This window comes from Acanthisitta chloris, unplaced genomic scaffold, assembly GCF_000695815.1.
Source record: "Acanthisitta chloris isolate BGI_N310 unplaced genomic scaffold, ASM69581v1 scaffold29427, whole genome shotgun sequence".
Classification (NCBI taxonomy): Eukaryota; Metazoa; Chordata; class Aves; order Passeriformes; family Acanthisittidae; genus Acanthisitta; species Acanthisitta chloris.
The window spans coordinates 539-14,010 of NW_008681422.1; the positions used below are offsets into that span (position 1 = coordinate 539).

At 40.1% G+C, this 13,472-nt stretch overlaps 1 protein-coding gene across 1 annotated transcript in view; it reads left to right on the forward strand.

The window, feature by feature from the left end:
- Nucleotides 1-2,218: 2,218 nt before the first annotated feature.
- MPP3 (membrane protein, palmitoylated 3 (MAGUK p55 subfamily member 3)) overlaps nucleotides 2,219-13,472 on the forward strand; it is a gene marked incomplete at its 3' end in the record, with an annotated part of 11,804 nt that continues 550 nt past the window's right edge. Inside the window, exons 1-9 of the mRNA XM_009078107.1 lie at nucleotides 2,219-2,243; nucleotides 3,454-3,572; nucleotides 4,072-4,149; nucleotides 6,080-6,160; nucleotides 6,739-6,876; nucleotides 7,779-7,860; nucleotides 8,665-8,750; nucleotides 10,273-10,347; nucleotides 11,391-11,587. Of these exons, the coding sequence (XP_009076355.1) occupies nucleotides 2,219-2,243; nucleotides 3,454-3,572; nucleotides 4,072-4,149; nucleotides 6,080-6,160; nucleotides 6,739-6,876; nucleotides 7,779-7,860; nucleotides 8,665-8,750; nucleotides 10,273-10,347; nucleotides 11,391-11,587 (881 nt within the window). The remainder of the gene's footprint in view (nucleotides 2,244-3,453; nucleotides 3,573-4,071; nucleotides 4,150-6,079; nucleotides 6,161-6,738; nucleotides 6,877-7,778; nucleotides 7,861-8,664; nucleotides 8,751-10,272; nucleotides 10,348-11,390; nucleotides 11,588-13,472) is intronic.

A 13,472-nucleotide genomic window follows, 5' to 3' on the forward strand; every position in this document is an offset into this window, starting at 1 on the left:
ACCATCAGTTCAGTTTGTTTAGCCCTTTCCAAGTATCTACAGACCTTTTCCTAGGCAAGGAAGGTGCCTCAGACGTTTTTAAAGAGAAACACTGTAGTGTTATGTTCTCTCATAACACTACAGTTATGAGAGAACAGATGTATGGTTTTGAGACCCTCTTGCAAAATATCGCTTGCTAGGGCTGAATTTAATACCTTAGGGAGCCAGCCCTGAGTATTGACCTGGATATGGAATGCTTTTCATTCATCTGGAGTGTTCGTTCCAGTCAGTCCTGTGTAACAGGATTTTTGTGAAGCATAGAAAGTGCCTCTAGGGGAAGCCTCCATCTTGATTGCTCTGCCTAACTCTCCTAATCCTCGTGCTACGAGTTTGCTGTCACAACTTTGAGATGCTAAAATGTGTGTTTTCCAGATTCCTGTGTGAGGTGCTTTTTCACTAAGAGTCTGGAAAATAACTGGTTTTCTTGGGGTTTGGTGCTAAATAAGTTTGACTGTAGGAAGCACACATCATTGCAAAGACAGAATATGCAATTAAAGTTCTCTTTCTTAATGGTTTGAGAAGATTTTAAATGTGTGTCAGATGAAATACCATTGTCAAAGAACCAGAGCAGCTGAATAAATTGTCTCTATGTTTCTTTTGGCATGAAGTGTGTGTGGGGGTGAAAAGTTTGTTTCTTCTAAGCAATAGGTAATAAAAGTTTTGAAATAAATGCATAGTATATGCCATGCCCTGTAGTACAACCCATGGGTTAGAGTGAAATTTTGAGACTCAGTTCATTTACTTAGAGAACTCAGTTTATGTTTGATACGCAGGTAGACTAATTAATCATAGTGATAGAAAATATAGAGTGCAAAGCACAGGTGACTATTGGGCTTATTATATTAGTACATTGTAGAGAAACTTGGGAATATAGAAAATGCTAAATAGGTATATGCTAATTTTCCATGCAGTACTATGGTATTTTCAGGCAGCTAATCAAGAAACTGTTGAATTGGAAAACATCAAAGTGGTGTCATGTAATCAAAATATCAGATATCTACAAATAAAAGCACAAGAAACATCCTTTATTGCATTTAGCCAAGTGTCAGGGTATCCTGTGTTTCTTTGTAATCCTTTACGTGTGGTGTTACTTTGTTTATTTTTATGCAGATACTGGTCTGATGAATTTTAGAAGCCTAAACAAGATTTTAAGTGACCTGGAACACAGTGTTTCATCTTGGACTGGAGATTATAAGCATAGGTCAGTTTTGCTTTTTTAAAAATTGGCTCTGGAGTCATTTGATTTCAGTGACAAGAGAAATCTAAACCAGTTTCTGAGCAGTGAAAGTAACCTCATTTATTGTAGCATCCTTAGTGCACATGACCAAGGTTGATAGAGTGACAGTCCTACTAGCTTTAGTGAGTTGCATGTAGTTGTAGCACGGTCTGCATCAGAATTTCAGGGGGATGTAAATTCTTTGAGATGTGCTTTTAGGCAGCCCCAGAACATCTTGTCATGTGGCATAGTCTTGCACGCTCTCTTTATTTGTGCATGTGATGCTTATTGGTGCTTTTAAACATCTGTTCTTTTTTGCCTTTTCAGACAGTTACTTATGCATGCGAAAATTATCTTCAGAGATGCTCTCTTTACCATCACCTTTATTCAAGATATGATATGGTTATTTGTATAACATAATATTTTTCGTTTTGTTACTTGTGTGGCAGAATCATAGAATTTAAGGGTTGGAAAGGACCTTACAGATCATCTAGTCCCAACCCCCTGCCCTGGGCAGGGACACCTCCTCACTAGATCAGGTTGCTCAAGGCCTCATCCAGCCTGGCCTTGAACACTGTCAGGGTTGGGGCAGCTAACACATCCCTGGGCAACCTGTGCCAGTGTCTCACCACCCTTAGAGTAAAAAACTTTTTTCTAATATCTAACCTAAACTTCCCCTCCTTCAGTTTGAATCCATTACCCCTTGTGCTATCATTGCAGTTCCTAACACAGAGTCCCTCTCTGACTCCCTTGTAGGCCCTTCAGGTACTGAAAAGTTGCTTGTTTCAGGTTAAACTGAACACTTGAAAGAAAGATGTACTAGGAATTTATTATTTTTAAATACTTGCGATTTTTCTTGCATTCTTGAGCTTAGGTATTGTCTTTACTCGTTTCAGGACTGCCTCTGAGTTGCAGTTCAGAGAGAAGAAACTGTTGTGTTGATTTAAGATTGAGAACAAAGCCATGCCAGTGCTCTCAGGAGACTCAGGTAACTAACCTGCATGTTCAACAGAACACTGACTGAAATCTCAATGCATGTGTTTCACACGGGAAATTAATTCAAATTGTAGTAAAATAAAATAAGATAGTTCAGCTAGATTTTTTAGCAGTTACCTGAAAGAATACAAGGGAGGTGAAGCATAAAAGATGAAATAATAGTCAGGACACGCCTATTTTCCAAAGAACCCTAGAGCACCTGAATGGTAGGTGGGTTCCTATGGACAAACTTGGGCCACTCACTATAACAGTGGCTTCTGTGCCTGTTTATTAAAGATCAACCCATATATATCTGCTGCTTCCTGTGTCACTTCTTAATATTTTCTGAGTAGGGGTTGGTAAACTTTGTTAATATTCTTCCTTTTGACTTAAAAACCAGCGATTGCCTTCAAAGCTAGCTAGCCAGCTTCTACAGTATGCTGTACTAAATGATAGTGTTAAATCAGAAGTGAGTTTGAGTCTCCTGGATCCAAATGCACTAAGGTTTGTGGAGAGAATACCCACAGGAACGGATTTCAGCCTGAGCCCCACCCCCCCTTTCTTTCTTTTTTTTTTTCCTGTTTGTTTTGATTTTGTCTGCTGAGACATGGTTCACCAGGAAGAACCTGACATTTTTCTGGCCCTGTGCACTGCAAAATTGGGATATTAGTGATTTAAGCACTTTTTAGAAAACTAGCCTCAAGCTTTGCTTCCGCTGCAGTGGCAGTTTGCACCAGTCCTTTCTTCCTCTGGTCAGGCCTAGCTTATTAGAGGTATCTCTGAGGTATTAAGAGCAGGATAATGCTTGTAAGCAAAGTTGCTGGGAAGTAGAGGTGGTAGCTGTGCGGCAAAGGAGGCGGTTCCGTCGTTTTGTGAGTCTGCTGTGGCACTCTGGTTGTTCCAAGTTTGTTAGAGTGGTAGTTGTTCTAGAAACAAAGGGTATTTGACATGAAGGGGGAAACTCCAAAGGTAATGTTTTTAAAAATATGTATTGCTTTGGTAGCTTTTGCCTTAATATGATAGATGTTGCATCTTAAACTGTGTTCGCCACTTACAGAGGGCGTGCTACAGAACGAGTGCTAGGTAAACATGAGTATCTCTGCAAGCTTAACAGTCGCCAAGATGGTACCCAAGTCAGTGCAGTAGATGTTAAATCTGCAGTAGAAGGTCCCATGAGAAGCACTATATACAAAGCTTTTGTTCTGTCATGAATTTGAATTTAGGATTGCATGAAACTTTGGCCCTTTTGACATCTCAGCTAAGACCTGATTCAAATCATAAAGAGGAAATGGGATTCCTTAGGGATGTCTTCAGTGAGAAGAGTCTCAGCTACCTGATGAAGGTAAAAGTTTTTTTATGTATGTATATTTTCCTTACAATTTACTTATTCTCTGTTCCCTTGATTTATCAACCATTTACTTTGCCAAAGCTGCTTTTTTTTTTTTTAAGAATTCCATACTGACCAAAGCATAGGTGTGTTTAAGCGCAGACATTAAGATCTTCTGACATTTAACATATTTTGTTCAGAAAAACCCCAGACATTTTTGCTCGGATTGCCGAAATGCAAATACAGTGCTCCGTAGCTAAGAAGTAGTATCAAATGGCTTCATCTTTTCCCTTATGCTGCTAGAGTCTTAACAGACTTTCTGGGTGTCTGTGCAACTACCATGAGCAAAAAGAAAACTTAAAGACTCTTAAATGAAACTATAATAGCACCAAGAGAGATTATATTTCTGACCCATCTCAGAAAAATTCTATTCCTTAAATAGAAAAGTATGCCACTGTAGGTATATTTTGGAAGTTTTGTATCTCTCTGTTGAAATATCTCTGATCTTTTTCAGATTCATGAAAAACTCCGTCATTATGAAAGGCAGAGTCCAACTCCTGTTTTACATAGTGCAGCAGGATTAGTTGAAGATGTGAGTAAAAATCCTCGTCTCCTAATTTTTCTACTATGTACACCTGCGTTTCTAACGAATCAAAGCTTTGCAACTGTGCTATATGTGTAGTTCTCATCTTCCCCAGCTGTCTCTGTAATCTGTTGGCTAGTTTCGCTCATAATTGATCAAGGAAATGGGAACTCAAAAATGCGAAGTCATTAAGTGTCTAGTGAGGATGAACAGGGTTAGGTTGAATGAAAGGATATTATTAATGGCCTTCATAAGGGAAAGGCTGCAAAAAGCATTCAGTCCTTTCTTGGCAATGGGCTGTCCCAGTTAAGCATTCTATCTTAAATCCATTCAGGTTTAAAAACATTACAACCCAAGCAGTATTACTGTTCACATAGAATGGTTTAGGTTGGAGGGACCTTAAAAGATGATCTAGCATAACTGCCCAGCCATGGGCAGGGCCACCTTTCACTAGGTCAGGTTGCTCAAAGCCCGGTCTAACCTGACTTAGATCATTTCCAATGGTAGGGCATCTAAAACTTCTCTGGGTAACCTGTTCCAACCTCTCACCACCGGTCCTAAAGCAAAATTCTTCCTTGTAGCCAGTCTGAATCCGCCCTTATTCATTTTAAAACTGCGACTTCTTGTCCTATCACTACAGGCCTTGGTAAAGGGCTTTTCTCTGTTTTTCTTTCAAGCCCCCTTTATATGCTGAGCAGCAGCAATAAGGTGTCCCCAGAGCCTTCTACTCACCAAGATGAGCAACCTCAACTGTCTCATAGGAGAGGTGTTCCAGCCCTCTGAGCATTCTCATGGCCCTTCTCTGGATGTGCTCTTAGCAAGTCCATGTCTGTTTTGTACTGGGGACCCTGGAACCGGATGCAGTAATCCAGGTGGGAGGGGTCTGAGAACTGAGGGAGATTCAATTGGCTTTCTTGGCTGCAAGTGCACATTGTGATTAAGTATCCTCAAGTCATTCTCCACAGGGCTGGTCTCAATTCATCCACGAGTCTGTTCACAGAGCAAAGTTGTATTTTAGGTTTGTGTGTGGCATGATGCCATGTGCCTGAAAAAGTGAAATTTACATTGCATTTGATGGGTGTTTTACAAATGCTTTGGGCCTGTTTCCTTCCAAACAGTAGCAAAGGGCTGTGGAAGGTTTATGAGCTACAATTCTTCCCTTTGCAAGGTCAGGAGACCCCACTGCCTCATCTTAACCTGCAGCATACCCCCTCTGCCCTTCGTCACATAGAGTCCACTGCCTTCATAAAAGTTTTGGCACTGCTGCCTTTCACGCTGTACAAAATTTCCATCTTCAAAACAACAGAGGAGAAGTTTTGTACAGAACTGTACGACTTCCCTGTCTAGAACTCCTAACCAGGGGTAAGGAAATGTCTCTTGCCTCAATACCTTCTGCCTCCATCCCCTGCCTTCTCTCTCCTACCACTCAATTAGCCCAGCGAAAACGTGTCTCCATTACTTCTCTAATCTTTTGTTTGCAAGGCCTGAGACTCCAGGGCATATTTTGGTATCCAGGCTCTGCAGAGGAACAAGAGAAGTTATGGTGCATGTTCCACACAGGTAATACTACGTGATTACAGAGAGGTTTAAACTCCTTTATTGTAGTACAAGCACAAGAGTGTTGTTTCACATATCATTTGTGGATTCCATATAGAATTTAAAATTTCAAAACTCATTCTTGAAATTATGTTGGCATAGTAAATCTTAAAATGTATGTTTAGGGAGTAGGATTCTGATTTCTAATGATGTCTTCCTGTACTATTCAATAAAAACAGATGAAGCAACTTCTGTTTCTTTTAGGCTTCATGCACTATTAATTGAGGTTGGTTTCAATCTGTGCACACTGTTGTGATGGATGATCAAACACTTGCCAGAAATGCAAATGCATGATCTTGTTTGGTGGACTCTAATTTTGTGGTTGTAAATTTGTATTTCTAAGGTAATAGAAGAGTTGCAGACTGCACCAGTGACTAATGAAGAAAAAGAGCTACTTCAGCTGTTGTCAACACCACACCTGAAGGTAAAAAAACACACGGGGGACCTTAATGAAATTCCTTTGTGGAATTGCAGTAGAGCATTTTGTAATGGGAAAGTTGCGTTGAAGCATCCCTAAGAGAAAGCAAAGACCTCCTGCAAACTGCAGATTTTATATCTGACTTTCCACACAGGCTTTAGGATGCAAAGGGAATTGAGAATACACATTTGCCTTTCTGGCATAATGCCACCGTGTTGTCTTCCCTCCCTCCCCTCCTTAATATTTTCTGAGGGAGCAGAAAAGAAAAGGATACCTCTTTGCATTTCTGAGGTTTTTTAGGCTGGGCTTTGTTGTTGCCTGGATTTATTTTAAATTTCAACAAGTACCAGTATATAGTTTACATGATGGCTAAGATAATTGCGAAATCTCTTTTGTAGGTTTTGTGGTGAGGGTAGAAAGGAGGAAGTTTAAGTTTGCTGTAATATTGGAAAAAATCTCTTTTGTAAGTTTTGTGGTGAGGGTAGAAAGGAAGAAGTTTAAGTTTGCTGTAATATTGGAAACATGAGAACTGAGAACTCTTAAGTTACTCCATTACATGACTGTTTTCTATTTCCTTTATGCAGGCAATGCTTATAGTGCATGACACTGTAGCACAGAAGAACTTTGACCCAGTCCTTCCACCTCTACCTGATAACTTTGATGATGATTTTGATGAAGAATCAGTGAAAATTGTTCGACTAGTGAAAAACAAAGAACCCTTGGTACATATTAGATAACCCATCTCTAATCATAAAACTATAGTGCAAGTGTGTTATTGTGAGTATGGAGGAGATACTCGAGGATGTTGTCAAATAGTCTTCCAAAACTAGAAATATTCTGAAGCTAATGACATAAGAAGAAAACTTTGGTAAACACATCTTCACAGTTTTGCATTGAGATGCTTTATGGCCCTGGGTTTAAAAGGCCAGTTAACACAGGGAACACTGCATGTGTTGAAGCAATTATGCTTATCATGCATATTAATTCTTTCATGCTGTAGCTAACATTCAGTGACTTAGTATCTTAATTTGCATGAAAGTCAGTGAGGTATGGTAAGAGTGTGCTTGATGCCTGTATGTAAACATTACATTGTTGAGGGACTAGTTTTGTACAAATGGAAATGGAAGAATTGATTTTCTAAGAGAAAACAGTTGTGTTGAGGAAGAAATCTGCTCTTTGTGTGACAGTAGTGAAAGAGAGCGGTTACTTAATTCCTGATTAAAGCTTTATATTGCCAGCATAGGTACCAGAAGGGGGAAAAAAATACCTCATTACTTGGGTTTTGTTACTTTTATATGTAAAAGTGCTGATTATATTGTATGAAGATTCAGAAGAGAAGAAAGCTTGTTGTAACAAACTCTGTTTTGGACACTTGACTGACTTCAATCACCACAGTAATGTAGGTAGTGTAAGCACTCAGCCAAGTCAGCAGAATATGAGGTGCACACACCTTCCTATCATGTGGTGTGGACAAAATAATGGTGAAAATTTTCAAGGAGAAAGAGAAAATCTATAGGAGAAATTAATTCCAGTTGAAAAGACACATTAGCATACATGTTATTGCACTGCTTCCTGTATTCTAAGCAAATCTCTCACTGTTTCTGGGCGGGATGTTTTATTTCAGGGAGCTACCATCAGAAGAGATGAGCATACAGGAGCTGTGATTGTAGCAAGAATCATGAGAGGTGGTGCAGCTGATCGCAGTGGTAAATTTCTGAAGAGAAGGGGATTTTTAAATGTCATTTGTAAACTTCTGAAGTTTTCTAAGCATATGCTTAGCATTTTTATATTTCTTTAGTAACCTATTACTTTACTTGTATTTTTTTCTAAAATAGCTGCTATGAAAAATGCAAATGGAGATGGGAGAATTGGTTTGAGCTTTAGAAGAAAGAAAAGGGGTTTTTTTTACTTTTAATCTACTACCTTGGTTTATTTGGTGTATCATGTGTTGTTTTCTGTTTGCTTTACTGAGAAATTCTTTTGTGTTGATTAGGGGTAGCTGTATATAAGACAAGTACAACATTTGTTACTTAACTGGATAAGCAAACCAAAAACTTCTAAGAGCCTCTTTATGGCTTGCTAAAAAGAACTAGTTCAGCATTCATGCTGGGACTGTGTAGTGTTCATCTGTCAGCCGACAGGCATGTCATTCCTGCCAGCAGTGTGTCTCCTGGCTGTACAAGATTTGATCATCCTCATGAAACTATTCCAGATTTGCATTCTTAATGCTGGTCTAACTAGAGTGGTAGTGGTTTTTCCAGAGTATTTTGCCACATGTCCATCTGCATGCTGGTATCCTTTGAAACTGCTGCATGAAAAAAAACGCTATATGGAATAAGGGCAGGAGACTTCAAGTCATGTTGTTGACAAAGGTGCTTGGCTCTAATCCTAAATTCATTAAGCTGGATGAGGGAGGAGAAGAGGTATACACTAATGACTTAGGCTGGACATCAGAGGAGCAGTGCTTTCCAGTCTGTAGACCTATTTTAATTTACTTACCATTTTTTCAGGTCTTGTCCATGTTGGAGATGAACTAAGAGAAGTCAATGGTATTACTGTGCTTCATAAACGACCGGAAGAAATAAGTCAGATTTTGGTCTGCACTGATTTTCATTTCAAGATCTTTTCTGTTGGGTGATCTAGTAATTGTAGTAGATGATGAAATTTAACCATGAGTTTAAAATATAGAGCTAAAAGATGCAATCCCTGCTTGTCTTTGCATTAAGAGTTTTTCTTCTCCCAGTGGATTAGTCTTCTCCTTTTGACTTCAGAAACTTCTGCGAACTGGATCGGTACCAAGTAAGATACACATATAAAGCTAACATGTTGCTCTGTCAAGAACTTCCCTTTAATGCTTTGTTTATGACAAGCAAATTGCAAATTAAAAGTACATTCCTAGGAGATGAGCAGTTTATTCATAATACAGTATGTTAGGAAGCTGAAGAAAGTCTTGGCTTTGTGTCTGCTGGAGTTGTCAGTCTGTTCTTTACCAGCAAATTCCTGATGACATTAGCAAATGCTTGCTTTGAGTTTCTCTAACCTGAATACCCACAAATACTGGTGGGAAGTGTCACAGCTCTTAGCTTCTTTACCTCTGACTTTCTTGTGACGTGTTTGCCCCTTGTCTTGATGTGCAGTAGAGTTAGGGACGCAGTAAGGAGAATTGCAACCCTAGAAGACTGAAGTATTTGAAGTCAGTTGCAGCACCTGATTTAAATTTAGATGGAAATAATCCTCAATAATGACAGGGGCTGCTTTGAACTTTGGGAGGGTGGGTGGGTATCAAAACCATATTCTGAAATAGTGTGTAAAGCTTTGTTTGTGGGGACCCTGAGATGTTGTTCATCTGTCCTGTGTAACCTGATTAAATCTGTCCTGTGTCATTGCTAATTACATCTGCCCTATGTAAATTAATGCCTGCAGTGAAATAGTTTCCATGTTTATTATTTTCAGAGGTACCAGTGTTTGTCTGTTTCCCTTTTAGTCTGTATGAATAGCAGGCTTCTCTGTTACACAGCTAATCTCATCCACAACAAGGCATCTGAATTAGATCAGATAAATCTACTCTAGATTTCTGAAGCACCTAGAAGTGCTTTTTATTTGACTGTAACTAATACTTGACACTTATTAGCAAAGATTTCCAGACTGAAAGTAGATGTTTATTTTGTAGATATTTACATTTCACTCTAAGGTGAAAAGTACCTTAGGGTGAACCACTATGTGGGGAAAACACAGCAGTATTTTTCAAAGCAGCATTTCAAAATGGTTAGTCTGCAAAAGCTTTAGTTAGTGTTGTACCATCAGGCACAGAAGTATTTAATGCCCTGTGAACGGTAGGCAAGAAATTAATGCAGTTGCTAAAAGCAAATGAAAGAATTTTAATGCAGATCTTAATATGGTCTAGCCAAATAGTTACTGCAGATGTCTCCATGAGCAAGGCATTGCTGTGGAGGATTCATGGAGCATAATGGTAGTCTCTGTTATTAACAGTGCATTAGCTTGGCCTGTTAAAAGTTCTGAGAAGAAGAGACAGCCGCTAGCTCCTTAACTGGAGCTTGAATAGTCTGCATTGTATCCTTGTCCTGCTTTTAGAGTAAAATCATTTCTCTCTTTCTCAGGCTCAGTCTCAGGGGTCAATAACATTAAAGATAATTCCAGCTATCAAAGAAGAAGATCGTCTGAAAGATAGCAAGGTGTGTAACTGAAGTACGGAAGCACACATTTATGCATCTCTGTAAATGCAAGATTGCTGCAGTTCCAGGGAGAAGTGTCACAGCACATACCTGAACCACAAAGAGCGCTTTCCTGGGTGGTACCCTCTTATTCAGCAGAATTACTTGGATGACTTTTCTCCTCTTCATCATCTTAGCACATGTTCTTTCATAGTGTTTCTGAAGTCTAGCTGTTTCTTGGTTCACGAAATTAAAATGGGTTTTCCTGCTAGTCTCCTCTTACCATGACAGCTGCAATCTGCCCATTATCTCTGGGCATTTTGCCACTCACTTGAGTCAAAGCAGACCTATGCACAGAGCTGCACTCATCATGTGATCCCATTAGCCCACTGCAAACATGAGCACATATCTCTGAGTGCTGCATCTGCCCTCCTCCATCAGCAATGACTTACTGTTCAGCTGCTCCCTTACAGGATTCCTCTGTCAGTTTCTCGTTCTGGTTCCCTGCTCTTGGTTGCCTGTTTTTTCCTTGAAGCCCATAAATCACTTTTTAAAGTGCTTCTCCTGTAATGTGTTAAATAGTTTTAAGATACAAATCCAAAGTTAAATAGTAGATTTTGATGCATTGAAGGAACATTTTAATGACAGTCTTTATAAAAACTGATTAACTCTGCCATAAATCCATTTTTGGTTTTCTCCCCTCATTTTTTTTTCTCCCTATGTTTTGAAGTTTTCTTTCTCCCCTTTTTTTTTCTCCCCCATTTGTTTATTGCATTTTGCAGTTAATGTGGACTGTAATCTGTGTGTCTTGGGACTTTAATCTTTGGAGTTTCATGTTCCACAATGCCAATATATAAGGAATGGGTATGCACTTAAAAGTTAATTTTTCTGCATGAGGGAGTAAGTCAAAATACAGATGCTGTTTGCTAGGTTTCCATGTTTGAGTGCAGTAAAGTTGATGGAGAGATGAAGTGTATCAGTGCTAGTATTGAGGAAAGCCTTTCAAATGCAGTTTGAAATTCCAAATAGGACAAGAAGAAATGATGTGTTAATTTCTTTTGAAGGTGTTCATGAGGGCGCTTTTCTGTTATAATCCCAAAGAAGACAGAGCCATTCCTTGCCAGGAGGCTGGACTGCCATTTAAGAGACGACATGTCCTCGAAGTTGTGAGCCAAGATGATCCCACATGGTGGCAAGCAAAGCGTGTTGGAGATACTAACCTCAGAGCAGGCCTGATCCCCTCAAAACAGTTCCAAGAAAGGTTTATCAGCAAAGATAACAGATTTTTTTTTTTTTACACATACAGTCTCACATTGATTTTGTGCTGGGGATTTTTTCACAGAAAATGAAGGGCACGGTCATGCCAGGGTGAAAATAGATGCTTAGAGGAAAATGCTAAAAACCTCCATCTCCTCCAATTATATAATAAACTTTCTAGGTTGCTTTGGAAAATTTGCCATGGACTTGATGCTTTGTAGCATGAGGACAGAAGCACTTCGCTAAACAAACGTATTAAATGTGGAATGTCAGAAGTCCGATATTTAAGAAGGAATCTGATTTAGGGCACTGGTCTCAGTGTGTGATTCTTACTCCAGATCACTGGATATGTGTTCTTTGAATTGCCAGTGTTACAGAGGTGGGATGTCCAAGAATGAAATAGTTCTGTTGCTGGACTCCACTATTTGCTTAAGGTTTTGTGCTGGTTTGAAAGCAAACCAGTGAGGGATTCCAGTCAGAAATACAATTTAATAGGGAAAACAAAAGAACAAATGCAACAGTGCAAAAAGAAACCACTGACAGAGTCTGAAAGCAACCTGACACCCTGTCAGGGTGTTGGTAGTAGTCCAATTAAATGGTGGCTGCAGTCCTCCTGGAGCGATCGTACTGTTGGAGCAGTGATCCTGTAGATCTGGTCTTCACCTGAAGGTCCAGTGGTAGCTCTTGTCTTCTGGGAATCCAGTAGGTATGGGCTCCCTGTGCTGGTCCAAACCCCAGATTATATCCAGGTGGGGATGCTTGGCTCCTCCCCTGGGGGTGAAGCATCTCACAATGGGAGGATGTAATTCTATAGGTGATGGGATGGGTCCTTGACAGCCCATTAAACAGAGATAGCCCCCTGAGGGAGTTAACAAGGATGAGTCATGGTAGGAGATAACTGGTATAACATGGTAGGAGCACTGCCCCACCTGCTTTAACAGCTTGTGAACATGATAATAGAATACATACTATTTGTTACAGCCTACATTGTAACCTAGGACAGGTTTCTAATAGGGGACTTGGCTCCTTTGAAACACTGGGTAAATTCTGCCCAAACAGTTGTATCCTGCCCTTCTGTGCTGTGTTGTTGGGGTATTTTTGGTGTTGGGCTTTTTGGCCAGGTGGGGGGTATTAAGCAAATACGAATTGACATCTGGTTCATGGATGTTTGGGCTTCAGAAAATTTTACTTGATACTCTGTTTTTACATTTTCACACAAGCTGGGTAGCCTAGTTTGTTTGCTAATGAATAACAGAACGCACCAAACTGGAAGGCAGTGGATAATTTCTAAGTATGCACAGGTGCAGTGTCCGTTTTGGACAAAGGTTATGTACTTTTCTTAATGTTGCAAAAAAAGATCGGGTGGGAAAAGGAAATTGAAAAAAATTGCATTGATAAAACTAACAAACAATTGATTTCTGTGCTCTGATATATTAAAGCATAAAATGTTTTACAATCCCATGCAGCGCTCCAGGCTGGGAAGAAAGTGGCTGGAGAGCAGCCAGGCAGAAAGGAACCTGGGAGTTTGGATAGACAGAAAGCTGAACATGAGCCAGCACTGTGCTCAGGTAGCCAAGAAGGTCAATGCCATCCTGGCCTGGATTGGGAAAAGCATGGTCAGCAGGACCAGGGAGGTGATTCTTCCCCTGTACTTGGTGCTGATGAAGCCACACCTTGAGTACTGTGTACAGTTCTGGGCCCCTCAGCTCAGGAGGGACATTGAGGGGCTGGAGCAGGTCCAGAGCAGAGCAACGAGGCTGGTGAAGGGACTCGAGCACAAGTGCCATGAGGAGAGGCTGAGGGACCTGGGGGTGTTCAGCCTGGAGAAGAGGAGGCTCAGGGGAGACCTTATCACCCTCTACAACTACCTGACAGGAGGTTGTAGTCAG